The 16,611-nt window shown below is 31.9% G+C and overlaps 1 protein-coding gene across 1 annotated transcript; it reads right to left on the bottom strand.

Moving 5' to 3' along the window:
• Positions 1-319: 319 nt before the first annotated feature.
• LOC149569494 (putative 2' cyclic ADP-D-ribose synthase BdTIR) lies at positions 320-907 on the bottom strand. Its single transcript, XM_089816923.1, has one exon. The coding sequence runs from the start codon at positions 905-907 to the stop codon at positions 320-322; it is 588 nt and encodes a 195-aa protein (XP_089673049.1).
• Positions 908-16,611: the final 15,704 nt, after the last annotated feature.

The raw sequence follows: 16,611 nt of genomic DNA, 5'->3' as shown, positions 1-16,611 counted from the left end.
ATTGTTCAGAACCTAGCACAATATTAGAGATATCAAATAATTTTACATTTCTAGACAACCAAATATCAGAAAATATCAACACTTATCATATCTTCAATTGTAGATGGGGACAATATTTTTCTTTTAAGTTAGCTGTTTATTTTGGTTGAAATCTAGGCTTATCCATAAGTTCTGCTAGATTCATAGCAATCTGCTCCAATAGCTCACCTTGAACTCTATAACACATAAAATAAGAATCTAAATATCAACAAATTATTAACAATGAATAATAATAACAAAATTAAATAAACATATATGATGATCCAAACATAAAATAAAATTACCCTCTAAAAATGAAACCCTTTATGTATGAAACTTGATGAAGCGACTTCTTCCATTCCTGAAGAATATGTGGCTCACAATTTCCAGTGTGTTTATGCTTTTGGAAGGCTCGAGAATACCCACTCTTCTCATCTTTCATTCGGAGCTCTGAAGGCTCAACCCCATAAAATACTGGTATTATGGGAGCCCCTGTTTTCAGTATCATCTCAAGCTCCTTCAAGCACCAAACCGACTCTGCATAATTAGCAGAAAAGATGGCAAGATGCACATTCGATGAGTAAATAGCTTCTTCTATTGCTTGTGGTATGTTTTCTCCAGCTTGAATTGAATTCTTGTCGAGAAACACTTTGAATCCCTTGTTGTGAAGATTGTGAAAGATGAGGCTGGCCACAGATTCTTTCACATCTACCCCACGATGGTTCAGAAATACATCATATCTTGGAAGAAGCAATGAAGAATGAGCATGCTTGTTATTTTCAATCGCAGAAAGGTAGAGATTGGAAGGCAGAGCACATTGGGGATAACTGAAACTGCAGATTGAAGAGAAAGTGAAGCAGAGAGCAAAACAATGCAGAATAATCTCCATCGCAGCAAAGTGAGAGAGAGGGAGAGGAGCAGAGCACATTTTGGGGAGAGAAGTGTGGGAATATATAATAATTGTATACAACGTATATCATCATTGAATAAATCTCTATGAGCGCGACACTGAAGAAGGCCTAGATTTTTAGAAATAATAACGGATAGTGGAGGCCTTAAACAAAGATTAAATAGAGACTCAGGTAGATTTGTAAGAGAGATTTTTCAGATTTGATATAATTTAATGTCCTCTTAGTATCTCTGACTAGAAACAATTCCTTTGTCGTATTTATAATTGAGAAGGAAAGATACCTTCATAGTCAGTGTATGATAAATAAATAGATTAGATGTCTAATAATCAATTTGGATGATGTGATGGATTATTTAGTGAAAACAGATCTTACCTCCTTTTCTGCGAAATATTGTGCATGTCAAATGCGAGCAAAAAGTATTGATGACGGTGCGAGGTACGTACTGGTTCAAGCAAATACTAAGGGAGGCAATATGTTCATTTCAAGTGTAATGAAGCAAGAAAACTAAAACATTATTTGAATTGAAGATTTGTTCACTTCATTTGTGCGTAGAAATCAAAAGAAATCAGGACGTACAATTTTGACGATTTTCATTCATCAGCTCTTAAAAGTATGAATGGCAACGTTACAATTAAATCTCAATATAATTTCATGATTTCTGTGCTTACAATTCACTCTCAACATCGAATTTTAACTATTCGATCGATTGAGTTTTGCCAGCCCTTTCTTTCAAAATTGATTTTGGAAAGTGAAGATATAATCCATATACATCAAATCCAAAGGATTTGATGACGAAGATTGTAGGGTGGCATGACAAAAGCAAAAACGAAAAATTAACAAGTTAGTAAATTATTTTAAATTTAAATATTTATTCAAAATTGACTTTGAAAAGTGAAGATATAATCCATATATACCAAATCTTTGGATTTGATGGCCCAGATTGTAGGGTGGCATGACAAAAGTAGAAAAAAACAACAAATTAACAAGTTAGTAAATTATTTTAAATTTAAATATTTTATTTATAGATATATCTTAAATGCAAAAATTATTTTCTTCTTAAATATTTGAAGTCTATGATTCATTCTAAGCAAGGATGAGATTTGAACTATTGGTATGAAATGTAAAACTAGGAAAAGAATATAAGCAAGAGCCTACAACACAATGGTAAATGGTGAATCTCTTATCTTGAAGGTAAAATTAATCAAAACAAATTATTGTTATTATTAAGCTTTGTTCAGACTATTATCAATAAAAAATTAGTTTGATGTTTTTTATTTTATTGGTAAGAAGCCGAATCCAAGATTAATTTTATAAAGTTTCAGATAGAAATAGATAATATTTAGAGCGGGAAGGGTAAATCAGTATTCTAAAAAAATTTGCCCATAACTGAATATTGTTAATTACTTTATAATTTGCAGATGAAAGTAAACCAACAATGTTGAACAGTAAATATAACCATACACATAAAGAACTCATAACACCATTATTTGTTAACTAGGGAAACTCTGGCCAAGCGAAAACCTCGGTGGGGATGATACCTACTAGATGATTCACTAAATAATAGGATCCTATTAAGGATATTGATCCTGGTAGGAGTCTAGGAAGTACATATAGTGTCTCAACTCCTTGTTAGGAGACTAGGCCTTGTTAAAAGCCTCAACCCTATTAGGAGTTGGTAGAACAAATACAATGTATGCAAGAAGAGCCCACTGTCCTAACATGCAATTATACAATTCAATTCTTCATAAGAATAGATATACATACAATAATTTCTATCTATTGTATTTTGCACTTGCTCTGATCAAACATTAGTTCACATATCATCGACTTCACAGATATTGCATAGATTATATATGTCGCACACATCACGTATCACTCTTGTAGTGCAATTATCTTTGCAAGATAAGATCTTTACTTACATCTCGCATATTTGCATATCTCTACACAATCAGATTCATGTCTTCACACACTTGAAATAATAAGAAATAACTTATGGAATAATCGTTGAAGTTGATGAATGATCAACCCCACAGCTCCCAAGAATCACCTGCATGAAGGGTCAGTTCAAGAAGTTGGGTCTCACTTTTGGCTTGTTTTTCCTATTTTTAAAATTTCTTATCAATTGATGTCAAAATTTGATGCATTTAGAGATTGAATATAAACAAACTTCAAAAATAAAAAATATAGTGTTTTCAATCTACTTTTTGAATATGTAATTTATTTGTGTACCCATACATGATAGATTTTGTTTTTGGTATGGATATTTAAAAACCACTTTTTCAAAATGCCTGTTTCAGGACCATACCACACTTGTGTACGGACACCATAATTTGACACAAATAAATGAATTCTTGTAAATCCTTTTAAAGGGAGTTACCTAATACACCTAAGATTGATGGCAATATTTTTCCTTAATTTTTTATTGAATAATCTTTTTATTAATTATTAATTAGCTATAAAGGTAAATTTTAAAACCTCTCATGTATGAACACCATAATTTGATCAAAATTTCACTTTTTCCAAAAAAAAAAAACTAAACCTCAAAATAATTGTATGTAGATTCATGACATATAAATTAATTTAAGAAAAATTATAAAATAAAAAAGTTATTAAAGTTTTAGTGAACTTCACTATTTTACATATAGGTACCACCTTTCATTAAAAAATAATGCAAAAATAGTAAATAAAATCATAGCACTATAAAATTTATATTTCTGAAATTAGGATGGTGAGAGCTCTAATGGGTTTTTGTTGCATAAAATAATTTGATCGGGAAGACTCTCCAAAAATTATGGCAAGACATGAATTTGTTAGTTTAATGCCTTAGCCAAATTTTGAGAGGTTAAGGCATAGGCTTGGTCTCACCAAGCTTATCCCAAACCAAAATCCAAGGTAGGAGAAAAAAATTCTGCCCAATGTTCTAAGAAACAAGTACCCATTATTTAAGTTCAAAAAATGGGTACCTATTTTGAAAATGTCAAATCGACACATAAAAATCTCTTCCCCCCACCCCACAAAAAAAAAAATTACAATAGTAAGAAATGGGCACCCATTTCTAAAAAATACAAATCTTTTGTATTTTCAAAAATGAGTACAAATGGGTACTCAATTTTTTTAAAATTAGGTGCTCATTTTTTAAATTTTGGATCGGGCTCCCAAATAAAAAATGGGTAGCCATTTCTAGAAGAGCACAATTGCAATCCATGGACTTCCATAGAATTGTGACCCAATTTTGTGCTCTTACCCTGCAAACATATGTTACAAAAGATAGATGCAAAAAGCTATGGAGTCTTGAATAGCCAGATCCATATTTGAGACTTTCTTGATAAGTAAAAAAATAGATTGCTATAAAAAATGAATTATCACAAGTTCTTGTTTACAATGAGAGGTTGTCTTTATAAAGGAGATCAAAACTCCAAAAGGTAACGTAAAACTCTTTAGGGTATTTAATAATTATAAGATAATTATTAAATACAAAATAATAAATTACTTTAGGTTGTATCGTAATAATTAATAAAAGAAATTAATAATTAGATACCTAAAGTTTAGCTTAAGTAGACTAGAGTAAATTAGAAAATATCTAATTACTCTAACACACTCGTTAAGATAAACTTAGGGAGTAGTTAAAAACTTAGAAACTACTATTGAAAAAAGATTTGGGTCCCGACAAACAAGGCCTAATGAGGTACCCAAGCACAACCAAATCTCTATGAAATGGAGAAATAGAAAAAACTTAGTGAGAAAAAATCTACTCCAAAAAGAGATAGCTGAAAACTTAGTGAATGATTAAAGAAGCCTCTAACTAGAGGAATGTCCCAAAAGAGAGGAACAAAGAGTGATCATGAAGAAAACCACTAAAGCATGAAGAAGCTACAAACTTTATCAAAAGGAAACTATTGATCTGTAGAACCTCTTCTAAAATTGAAGGCTAGAAACAAAAGTAGGAATGAAAAGAAGAGTTTCTATATGGTAAACGATCCATCTCATTGAAATGCATAGGCATCCAACCACTACAATTGCCTAGTACATAAGATCAAGTACTAAATACATAGCTCACTCCAATGAACCAAGGAAGCATTAGAAACAATAGAAGAACCCCCCCTAATGTAGATAGGGCGAGGTGACAGGCAACTATGAAAGTGGGCCAATATATTTTGCAAAATAGAACCAATAACATCGAGAGTGCGAAAGAGTTGCAAACACCTATAAAGGCATGTGTCATTGACACATCATGGGGCTAATGTCATGGAAGGTACACTCACTTGACAAAGGAAGAGAGCACTATAAGGTCAATAACTATCCCCCCCATGGCACTTTATAATTTAGTGTGAGTACAATAAGTTATAATGATGAAAAAGAACCTGAAAAGGAAGGAGTGACACTTTATCTCAGTGTGTTTGCATTAAAAATACTTACAAATGATATCAATAATGATCAGAAAGGGAAAACAGCTAATAAAACATATATTACATCCCAAAAGAAAAGATCCCATGCCATGAAAACAATCCATAGACCTGAAACACCCAAGTTATCCACCAGAAAGAAAAAATATTGAAGACTAAATAGAATGTGCCTGGAATAAGCTCTAGAAAAAAAACCAGCATCACTAGAAAGAGCTTGAAAAGAGCTTTCCAATTATATAAAAAATTCCCAAATTGAAAATCGGATGCTCAAGATATACCTCCCGAAGTGCAAAAAAAATCTAAACTTTGAAAGTAGGAAAAAGAGCCAACACAGCATCAAAATTAAAAACCAACTATACCAAAGTGACAAGCTTAGAACCAACTTTCTAGCAATATCTTGTTTGCAAAAAATGAAGTTTGTATGCCCAAGATATTAGTAAAATAGTGAAGATAGGTCCAAATAGAGGCCGAGGAGGTGATAGGAAGTAGTGATGCAGTGCTGACATGGCACTAATGTCAACAAATGATGAGCCTAAATTTGATAGTCAAATGGACGTCAAGGTAAAAAAAATTCATAATGTTCGACCACCAGAAACATAATGTCAGACAAAGGGCTGGTGCTAGAAAAAAATTCCAAAAATGTTGAAAGTTCATATCTAAAAACCAATGTTAGATGTGATGTCAAATCTCTCACAAACAGAATAGGGGCACGAAGATATGAAGCTCTAATACCATGTTGAAGTTGATGAACTATCAATCCCACAGATCCCAAGAATCACATGCATGCAAACACCTGTTATAGAAGAAAGATGCAAAAAGCTATGGAGGCTTGAATAGCCAGATCCATAGATGAGACATTCTTGATGAGCAAAAAAAAGATTGCTATAAAAAATGAATTATCTCAAGCCCCTATTTACAATGAGAGGTTGTCCTTATAAACAAGATCAAAACCCCAAAAGGTAACATAAAACTCTTTAGGGTATTTAATAATTACAAGATAATTATTGAATATAGGAAGAGTATTTAACCTAGGTATTTAATAATTACAAGATAATTATTGAATATAGGAAGAGTATTTAGTCTAGGTATTTAATAATTACAAGATAATTATTAAATATAGGAAGAGTATTTAATCTAGCTATTTAATAATTAAAAGATAATTATTAAATAGAGGAAGAGAAATTAATCTAGGTTGTATCATAATAATTAATAAAAGAAATTACTTATTAGATACCTAAAGTTTAGCTTAAGTAGACTAGAGTTAATTAGAAAATATCTAATTACTCTAACAATAATATCCACATAGTCGAGTAATTATGACTTAGTAATTATTTTTTTACTAAAATAATTTCTCAAATCATACAATCCAATTCAATGCTATGCTTTTTTCTACTCCGGTAATTACATGTACTTCTATTTCAATCATAACTTGTGTTGTACTATCCGTACACATTTGCACATTAGTATACATCATCATGACATTGTCATAGATCTTTCCTCAACTATGCATGAGTTAACTCGCAATGAGTCATCTGTACACATCATATGTTCTCTTTGTGCTGCTATTGTGTGCTAAAATGTTGACACAGTTCTATGAATCATTATATCCAAGATTGCTCAAGAAGGAGATCTCAACTAGAAATCTATAGCTCTCTATTCATGGAGTATAAGGGTTTGTAATGGAGGCCCTTAGTTTGACTTAGTTTGTGCCCATGCAAGTACAACATAAAATGAGAGATTTAAAATTCAAAATATACATACAAATGAAGATGTAAGATAATCTAAATGGTAACAATCCAAAGCAATGCAAGAAATGAAATCTAATCTATGAAAGGAAATAACAATACAAGATTAATGATTAAAAAATAATGAAAAAAATAGAAACAAAAAATCATAACACTATAAAAAATTTATTTTTGAAATCAAGATAATGAGAAATCTAATGGGCTTTTGTTTCCTCAAAAGAAATGATCAAGAAGACCCTGTAAAAATTACAAGGCTGAATTTGTTAGTTACTTGCCTTAACCAAATCTTGAGAGGTCAAGACATACACTTGGTCCCTCCAAGCCTATCCCAAACCAAAATCTAATGTTGAAGAAAATAATCTTGCCAAATGTTCTAAGAAACGGGAACTTGTTATTTGAAATTAAAAAATGGGCACTTTTCTAAAGAAAAAAGACACCCACTTTTTGAAAAGTGGGTGCCCATTTTCAAAAAAAATATTTTTTTTCTTTTTGAAAAAATGGGTTCCCACATTTTAAAATTTGCATCAAGTGTCCAAGCCTAATATGGGTTCTTTTTTTTAGAAAAATGAGCACCCATTTCTAATAGAGTACGATCTCCATCTAAGAAATTTTGTGGTTTTAAGACCCAACTTCTTGTTTTTGCCTATAACTTGTTTGATTTGACATAACCCCAAGATAATATGTAGGGTGGTCAAGCTAGCAAACAAATTAGAAACAATTACATATGGATTATTCTAGCCACCAATGACTGGTTCAAAATAAACTTTGATGGAGGTTTCAAAGGGAATCCAAAGTCATCTTGTGCTAGATACACAATACATTCAAGATAGAGCAAGACCTTAGCTAGATTGTCCAAACTATTGGAACATGGCACAATTAAAGTGGCAAAATTCAAGGTTCCACATATAAGACTATCTTTATGCCAAGAAATGAAATTAAAGAGGATAAGATCTAAAGGGGTCTCTATAAATGTTGTCAATGTTGATATAGCCAAGCTAATACCAAATTGGAAATTGCATTCCTTAATGTTATCTTAAAGCTTATCATTATATTTGAAAAGTGTACATGGTCATTCACATTAATAGGGAGGGAAATATTATGGAATATGTACTGGATAAATAGAGAGCAGAAGGAACAAATTTGTAGTAGATAACAAAAGAATGAGAATAATTACTATAATATGAACAAAACCAAGTCAATAGAGAAAATCTAAGTAATTATCATATTTATAGTTAATTAAAAAATGAAAAAGTGGATGAATGCTTTAAAATAATGGAGCTACATGTGTCTTTACTTGGCATACAAGTAATCTAACCAAAGTTATCAAATAGGTACATGACTCCATGTCATTAGGTACTAGTAAGGCTAAAATAGAATTTTGACTAGACAAGATTGCAACAAAGGCAAGACCATTTTTGTTGGAACATGTAACTAACTTGGCTTGACAAATTTATCAATTCTCAACAAATCCAAACCTACAAAGGTGAAAATGATCAAGAGGAAGTTAGAGATCCATCAAGAGATGTTGAAGGAGTTGGTCCTTTCTCCCTTGTTGTGTAACAGTTGATAGATAAATTTAATATTTGTTTTCCTTCGGTACTTCCTTCATGGTTTTTTTACGTTTTTATATTTCAAAAGATCAGTGTATCTATAAAATATTTGAGACAACAGAAAATGTATTCTCAACTATTATTTTAGTTTTTTTAATATGATATTCTAGATGTATAGGTTATTTTTAGTACTATTAATAGTAATTATATCTAACCTATATTAAACTTTTATTTTACTAAGAAAAATCTTGACTTTGTACCCTTTTTTGCCAAAAAAAAATACAAAATAATCATTTTCAAATCAAATTTTACTTGTACTTTGCACTCCTGATTATTGAAATCCCATGTGAATCTTCTAAAAGATGCAGATACAATTCCAAATTTTATTATTCTAATGTAGTTTTAGCAAGAAAAAATTACTTCTCAAATCATTGAATAAATTAAATTGATTTCGTATTTCTTTATATATTTTTTTATTTTGAGCCATATATTTTTTTCTAGCTACTTCCATTTTGATGCTCAAAAATAAATGAAAAGTCAACCTTATGTTATTTTTTTAGTTAAATAGATATGATAAAAACACATAGAATCAATCTCATTCTTTATGTATATATCATTCAAATTCAACTTTGAAAAATTACTTTAATAAATTTTATCCAAAAGGGTCCTTTGAAAACTTAACATTCAAAATAATCATAGTACTTCATTCTAATTTCATAATTAAAATATGACTAATCACACATATATGTAACTAAAACTTAAAAAATATTTTTGCAATGGAAGAATCAATATGAAACCATTTAAGTTTATAATATGATAAATAGACATCATAAGTTAAGAATAACCCAACATAATATCTCATTATCAATTAAATAGATTAATACATAAAAAATTTATAGTCAACCTAGGATTTATTTATGGTTGTTCAAGACCTAACAAAATAATATCTAACAAATAATTTCATATTTTTAAACTACCAAATATTATAAAATATCAAGAATTAAATCATACATTACAATTTTTAGCATTATTTTTGCATTGAGCATGGTTTACAACATTAGTTCACAGTTCCCCATACCCCTTAGCAAAATTTGGTTGTAGAGAGATAGAATAGGACATTACAGAAGATAATCAATTGTATGATATAGTCTTGAGCTATGAGCTCTTCATTTTGGGTGAAGGCTATCAATTATGCCAACTATATTCAAAATTAGATGCTTCATACATCATTACAACATTTGACTCCTCAAGAGGCTTGCACTTTGTCAAGCCCAATGTTTCTAAATTCCACACTTTATGTAGTGAGGCTTGGGCATTTATTCCAGATGCTTAGATGAAAGCCATGAAGAGGAAGAGTTAGCCACTTAGCTTTGTTGGCTACTATAAGGATATGAAGGCATACAAGTTGTTTGATCCTAATTCCAAAGAGGTCTTATTTTAGGGAGATGTCTTGTTTAATGAGCGTTATCCTCAGATGGAGCTTCCAACACCAGTTTCTCCCTCATTATGTAGTACTTCCTTTTCTCCTCTATAGGATTACGTATCTTTTAAGGATGATCTCAATGTTGATCCTCCTTCTCCACCTCCACCAGATGTTTAGAGAGTGCCTAAATGGGATCATGATACTATTGATGTAGATGGACCTATGACAGGAGATGATTTAGATTATCATTGCACTCATGCTTAGACATCTAGTATTGGACTATTCATAAATACCATTTAAAATGATCCATAGATTTTTTCACAAGTGACTGGGACACTTAGAGTGTGATAGGGGTATGGATGAGGAGTACTCTTCTTTAATGTAGAACCACACTTGAAATTTTTTACCTCTCATCAGAAAAGAAGAAAGTTGGTTCATTGTCAATGGGTGTATCATACCAAGTATATTGTAGATGGTTCTACTCATAGGTACAACACATATTTTTGCGAAGGGATTTTTACAGGTTAAGGGTATTGATTACTCTGTGACCTTTGCTCCTGTCATCAAGATGAATACTATTCACCTTGTACTTTCTCTTGTAGCTTCTTAGGGATGGACAATATTTCAAATGGATGTGAAGAGATCCTTTTTGCATGGAGAACTACATGAGGAGATCTATATGGAGCAACCTGATGGTTTTGTGTAGGTTTCTTCTATGGCATGTAGAATTTAGAGGTCTTTATATGGTCTCAAGTAGGCCCATCGGGCTTGGTATGAGAAAATGGATTCCTTCTTGCTTGCTTTATAATTCACTTGTTGTCATTCTAATCTTATGGTGTAGATTCAACATGATGGGGCTGATTTATTGATACATGCAGTATATATTGATGTTCAAATTATTATAGGTAGCTCATCCTCTAAGATTTAGAGTTTTCAATGAGCTTTGAGAGAAAAATTTGAGATGATAGACCTTGGGCTTGTGCACTATTTTTTGGGCCTATAGGTTGTTCAATCTTAAGATGGAATAGTTATACTCTAGTAGAAGTAATGTCTTGATATGCTTTAGAGATTCAACATGCTTGATTGCAAGCCTTCTCCCACACCTTTTCAATCGAGTGTTGCTTTATTAACCACTTGTGCTCCTCATGTAGTGGATTCCACTTTATAAAAACAACTTGTGGGTAGTTTTTTGTATCTAACACACACACACACACACACACACACACACACACACACACACACACACATCCTAATATATCATTTGTGGTTGGACTTGTCTCTAGATTCTCACATGATTCACATGAGAGTCATTGGAAAGCTTCCAAATATATCTTAAGGTACATACATGATACTACATGTTATAGAATTCACTACGCATTAGGGGATCTCCACATTGTTGGTTATACAAACTCAAATTGGGTTGGTGATATTGATGATTGATGGTCTACTTCTAGCTGTATTTTTTTGTCTTGGTTCTAGTCCTATCACATAGTCTTACAAGAAGTAGCATGCTCACACATTATCATCTACAGAGGCATAATACAGGGAAACTAAGCTCGCTAGTTAAGAGACTTTATGGCTTTGACAGGTGATGAAAAGGTTTTGATTTCCTTCTAATAGTTCCACCTTTCTTTTGTGTGACAATCAAAGTGCTATACACATTTCCTGCAACCCAGTTGAGCATCAGAGGACAAAGCACATTGAGATTCATATGCACTTCATTAGGCATTTGATTCAAGATGACTCTCTTAGCTTGGAGTACATTTTCACTACTAAGTATGTTGCACACATCTTCACTAAACCTTTTGCATCCTCATTGTATCTTTAGTTGTGTTCTATGCTTGGGCTAAAGGAAGTTTTCCTTGAGGGGTCTTAGTGATGAGTCCTTCCTTCCTTTTTTAAAAAAAATCTTCTTCTATCTCTTTTTGGAGTAGGGTTTTTCCCACGTGGTTCTCCCCATTTCTCCATTTTTTAGAGACTTGGTTGGGCTAGGTACCTCATAAGGCAATTTTTTTGGGACTCATTTATGCTTTCAACATTGTAGTTTTCTTTTTGTTTTCATACATTATTTATAGCTACATTGTTTCTTATCTTAAGGGGGGAGGAGGGTGGGGGGTTGTTAGAGTAAAGAATTAGTTTCATTTCATTTATTAAATTACCTACTTAAGATTTCACTTCATGCATGTGCATTTCTATTTAACAATTAAATATTAATTATTAAATATCATTTATCTCTTAGGGTTTTACAATATCCTTTATTAGCATTGATCTATTGTATTTTCATTCATTCTTTTAGTCTAATAATATATTCTTGCATATTTTCAAAGCCAAACCCTTGCCTTCTCTTGTCTTTTTCTTCTTTGTGACAGGTTATTGCATGCAGGTGTTCTACTAGATATGTCAATTTGTTCTCATCAAATCCTTAATTGTTGTAAACCATCATGGAACCAAAATAACATCAAAATTGTACTAATATAGTTTTTGTATCACTAGGCAGTCAAAGAAAAATATCACTCATGATGGATTGGTCTACAATCATTTACAAATTCCAAGGATTGACACCACATATAACAATAATCAACATTGGTAGAAAGGGAGGTAGAACTTGAAGTTGACATTCATGACCATGTCTAGATTCAATTTACTAAACTACCTTCACATCCAATCAATGTTCTCCTTCAAGAGATATTTCAAAATACAAAGCAAGACATGTACACAATTCTTATAGATATTTGTTGTTACACATGTTAAACATTTTTTTGCAATTAAAATGACTCTAAAAACCAAATACTCATAACATAATAATAAGTTTCATGCATTATAAATACAAAAAAAGCTATTGATTCCAAAAAAATGTCTTGCTAGGTTTTTTGTAATGACAATAAAATGATTTTTCATTTGATTTGTATACTACTCATATTTTCAGACACCACAAGAATAATTTCTTGCAATATGTGGACTATGTTGAGCTTAACAATTAAAACTATTAAAATTGAAGTTCAAAACTTTAGGTTCTTCAAATTCACAAAAAATTGAGAATGTTCGTTCTTGATTGTTCTTAAATAGTCTAGTATGATATCTATAGTATACTTTGATACTGGTGTTGTACCTCCTTTTGATAGAAATACTAGTCATATATATCTAATTTTTTTCAAGAAAATTGCATTCTAATATACAAAAGCTCCTTGAAGAAGTTAATATCAACAAAGGTCAATTACATTGTTTTAAACAAATGTCAAACACCTCAAATTTGCTTAGACTCTTTTTGGAGTTGAAATACATGTCCATAAAATTTAAGTTATTTAAAATTTATCAAAAATATGAATTAGAGAATTTTATAAGTAAATCATAAAATTTATAATTAAATTCATTATAGTGAGAGTGAATATTCAAGTTCTTGCATCAATTCATCTTCAATTATAAATGGAGACAATATCTCTCTTTTAAGTTGATATTTGTTTTTTTGGGTTGAAATTGATCTTATCAACAAGAAGTTCTGCTACATTCATGACAATCTCCTCGAGTAGCTCTCCTTGGCATGAAAGAGCATTGAGGATTATTCAAAGAATAGAATGAGGAGAAAGTGAGAGAGAAACAGAGCAATGCACATTTGAGGTGAGTGAGGATTCATTGTCATTTCCATGGCATGTAAAGAGAGAGAGGGCAAGACAGATTTGGTGAGGAAAGTGTGTAAATGTAAATTACAACTATATAGAATGTATCTCATCATTGAAAGAGGACTAGATTTTGACAACTAATTTATTAAAAATGGATAGTGGAAGTCAGACGTTACAAGATGCTAATCTACTTCATAACTCGAGTCGGTGTCTACAAAAACTCTGGAAACGAAAGTTTAACGAAGTATTTGCATGAAAGATTTACAACAGCGATGGTTGTGAATAAAAACAAAGAAAGAAGGAAGTTCCAATCCTATGATTTTCAAAGTCCCCGTATGAGACCAAAGACTCTGGATTTTCATTGATATATTTTAATGCCCTATTTATAGTTATTCTTCGTATTTGTGGACTAGAAGCAATTTTTCTGTCCTCTTTCCAATTAAAAAGGAAAGTAAAGATTCCTCGCAATCAATTTGGATGATGTTAGTAGAGGCAGAAGATCAGATGTGATGGAGTATTTAATAAAAGAGATACTGCTAATGATATACTGCATAAATCCTCTTCATTCATCTCTTGCCTTGTCTTGCATTGCCCATTTTGACTACTTTTCCTCAAACATTGTAATGGTACGGGAAGCATTATATTTTCACGTGGCATCTCAACTTGAAATCATTTGTAGCAAAGTAAGTCCGTGATGGCTGTGAAAGGAAGAGAAGATTGGTCAAGATTTTGGTATACAATTTCAACGACATTCATTCATCAGTAATTGAAAATATGAATGACAACGCACACAATATACCGTGTGGAAAACACAACAATACTTAGAATTAAATCTCAACAAATTTCGCCATCCTCTTCCTTCAAATTTGATTTTGGAATGAGATAGATTCATCTTATGCATCAAATCTTTCGGACTTTGATGGTGCAGATTGCAGCGTGGCATGTCAAAAGCAGGAAAAATAAATGAAATCAAAGTCATTGAGAGTTATATCACGAGTGTGTGGGTTATGGAAATTCATCTTTAATGGGTCCAAATGATCTCGAGAGGCTCCCACATAGAAGTTTATGCTGATGTTTTTATTGTGGAAAATGAAATAGTCATAGTAACTCAAGGATTCTCAAAATTTGAATATCTAATAAACTGATTATCACAATCTTATGGAGAGATAAAATGAGAGCAAAGAGCAAGAGTGTGGGAGAGTGTGGGTGTAGGAATTGAAACAAGTTACAAAAAATCATGCTAGGGTATCTTTAGTTAGAGGATTTGACAATGAACATTTTGATTACTATGAATAGAATGATTGTGTGAATATCAATTATTTTTTAGAAGAAAATAAATTTTTTAGAGGCTTTAGTTGATGGAATATAAGTAATTATTCAAAGAGTATTTCTCCATTATCTTATGCATCAAATCTTTTCGATTTTGATTGTGCAACTTACAATGTGGCATGTTAATAGCTTAAAAAATGACAAATTAACAAATGTTGGCACAACATTATTGTTTAGAATAGACAAAATAAATTCAAATTCATTGAGAGTTATATCACGAGTGTGTGGGTTATCTAAATTCATCTTTTCTTATATTCTATTCAGTCAAAATGATCTAGAGACCTCCCACCTTCTAATTGTGTTAGGATTAAACCATAGACAAAAAAATAACAATTATATGCAAATATAACCAATAACATAAAATAATAGATCACATACAAAAGAACACAACACACCAAGATTTAACATGGTTCACCCAATCCCTGGGCTATGTCCACCAAATAACAAGTCTGATATTATTATGATCCAATGATTATAACTTGATTACAATCTGTAATCCCTTACAACTCAATACCACTGCAAGAACTAATTTTGCATCACAACTTAATGATAATACCTAACCCTAAGCCCTTTTATACAAGTATTTTATGCCATTTTAGGGTTACAACATGTTGGCCATATGTGGTATACAACATTTGCCACAGCCCAAAAAATACCTCAAAGAATTTATGAAGTATGTATAGTACTTTCCCGATTAGTCACCACAAACTAACAATCTCCCACTTGGGCATTGATTAGGCTCCACACTAAATAACAATCTCCCACTTGGAGATTGATCCTATAGCAATACTACTAACACATGGGGCTCCCACTAGATCAAACCACCCTAGACTCTATTGTTCTTTTATTCATATTTAGTCTAGAAGACCAACCAAAGTTGAAGAGGAGTTCAACTTCTCCCTTGTTACTACTTTTGTCAACATATTTGCGAGATTGTCATTTGTATGTATCTTCTCCATTTTTAATTGTCCATCCTTCAAAACTGACTGAATGAAATGGTACTGCAACTGTATGCGTTTGGTCTTTGAATGTAGAGTTGAATTCTTTGCAAGATGAATAACACTTTAACTATATGTAAACAAATAATTATTCTTCTGAGGGTGTTCCAATTCTTCCAAGAAGAACTGAATCCATATCGTCTCCTTGGTTGCCTCTATAGTAGCAACACACTCTATATCTGTACTGGTTAAGGCATTAACCTTCTGTAACCTAGAAACCCAGCTCACGCCCACCAACATTAAAGAAAAAACTTATAGTACTCCACCTGGTATCAATATCCCCTATCAAATTTGAGCCAACATAGCCCTATAAATCAGTAGGAAAGCCCCCAAAGTGTAAACACTTATTGGATGTTCCTCTCAAATATCTGAGAATTCATTTGACTGCATTCCAATGCTCAATTCTAAGATGACTCATATACCTACTAATGACTCTCACTGCATGTGCAATATCTGGCCTAGTACGTACCATAGCATACATCAAACTTTCTACAGTTGAAGCATAAGGTACCTTGGACATCTTAACCTCCTCTTCCTATGTCTTGGGACACATCTCTTTAGTCAACTTCAAATGACTAGGTAAAGGTGTGCTAACAGCTTTAGCATTCTCCATAAAA

Source organism: Cupressus sempervirens, chromosome 3 (genome assembly GCF_028749045.1).
Source record: "Cupressus sempervirens isolate cs-2001-9-10 chromosome 3, ASM2874904v1, whole genome shotgun sequence".
In the NCBI taxonomy this organism is placed as follows: Eukaryota; Viridiplantae; Streptophyta; class Pinopsida; order Cupressales; family Cupressaceae; genus Cupressus; species Cupressus sempervirens.
Note: the sequence above shows the minus strand (reverse complement) of the source record. Positions and strands in the feature narration are given on the sequence as shown.

Coding starts and splice junctions, on each gene's coding strand:
- LOC149569494 (XM_089816923.1), bottom strand. CDS start 907: ATGGAGATTATTCTGCATTGTTTTGCTCTCTGCTTCACTTTCTCTTCA.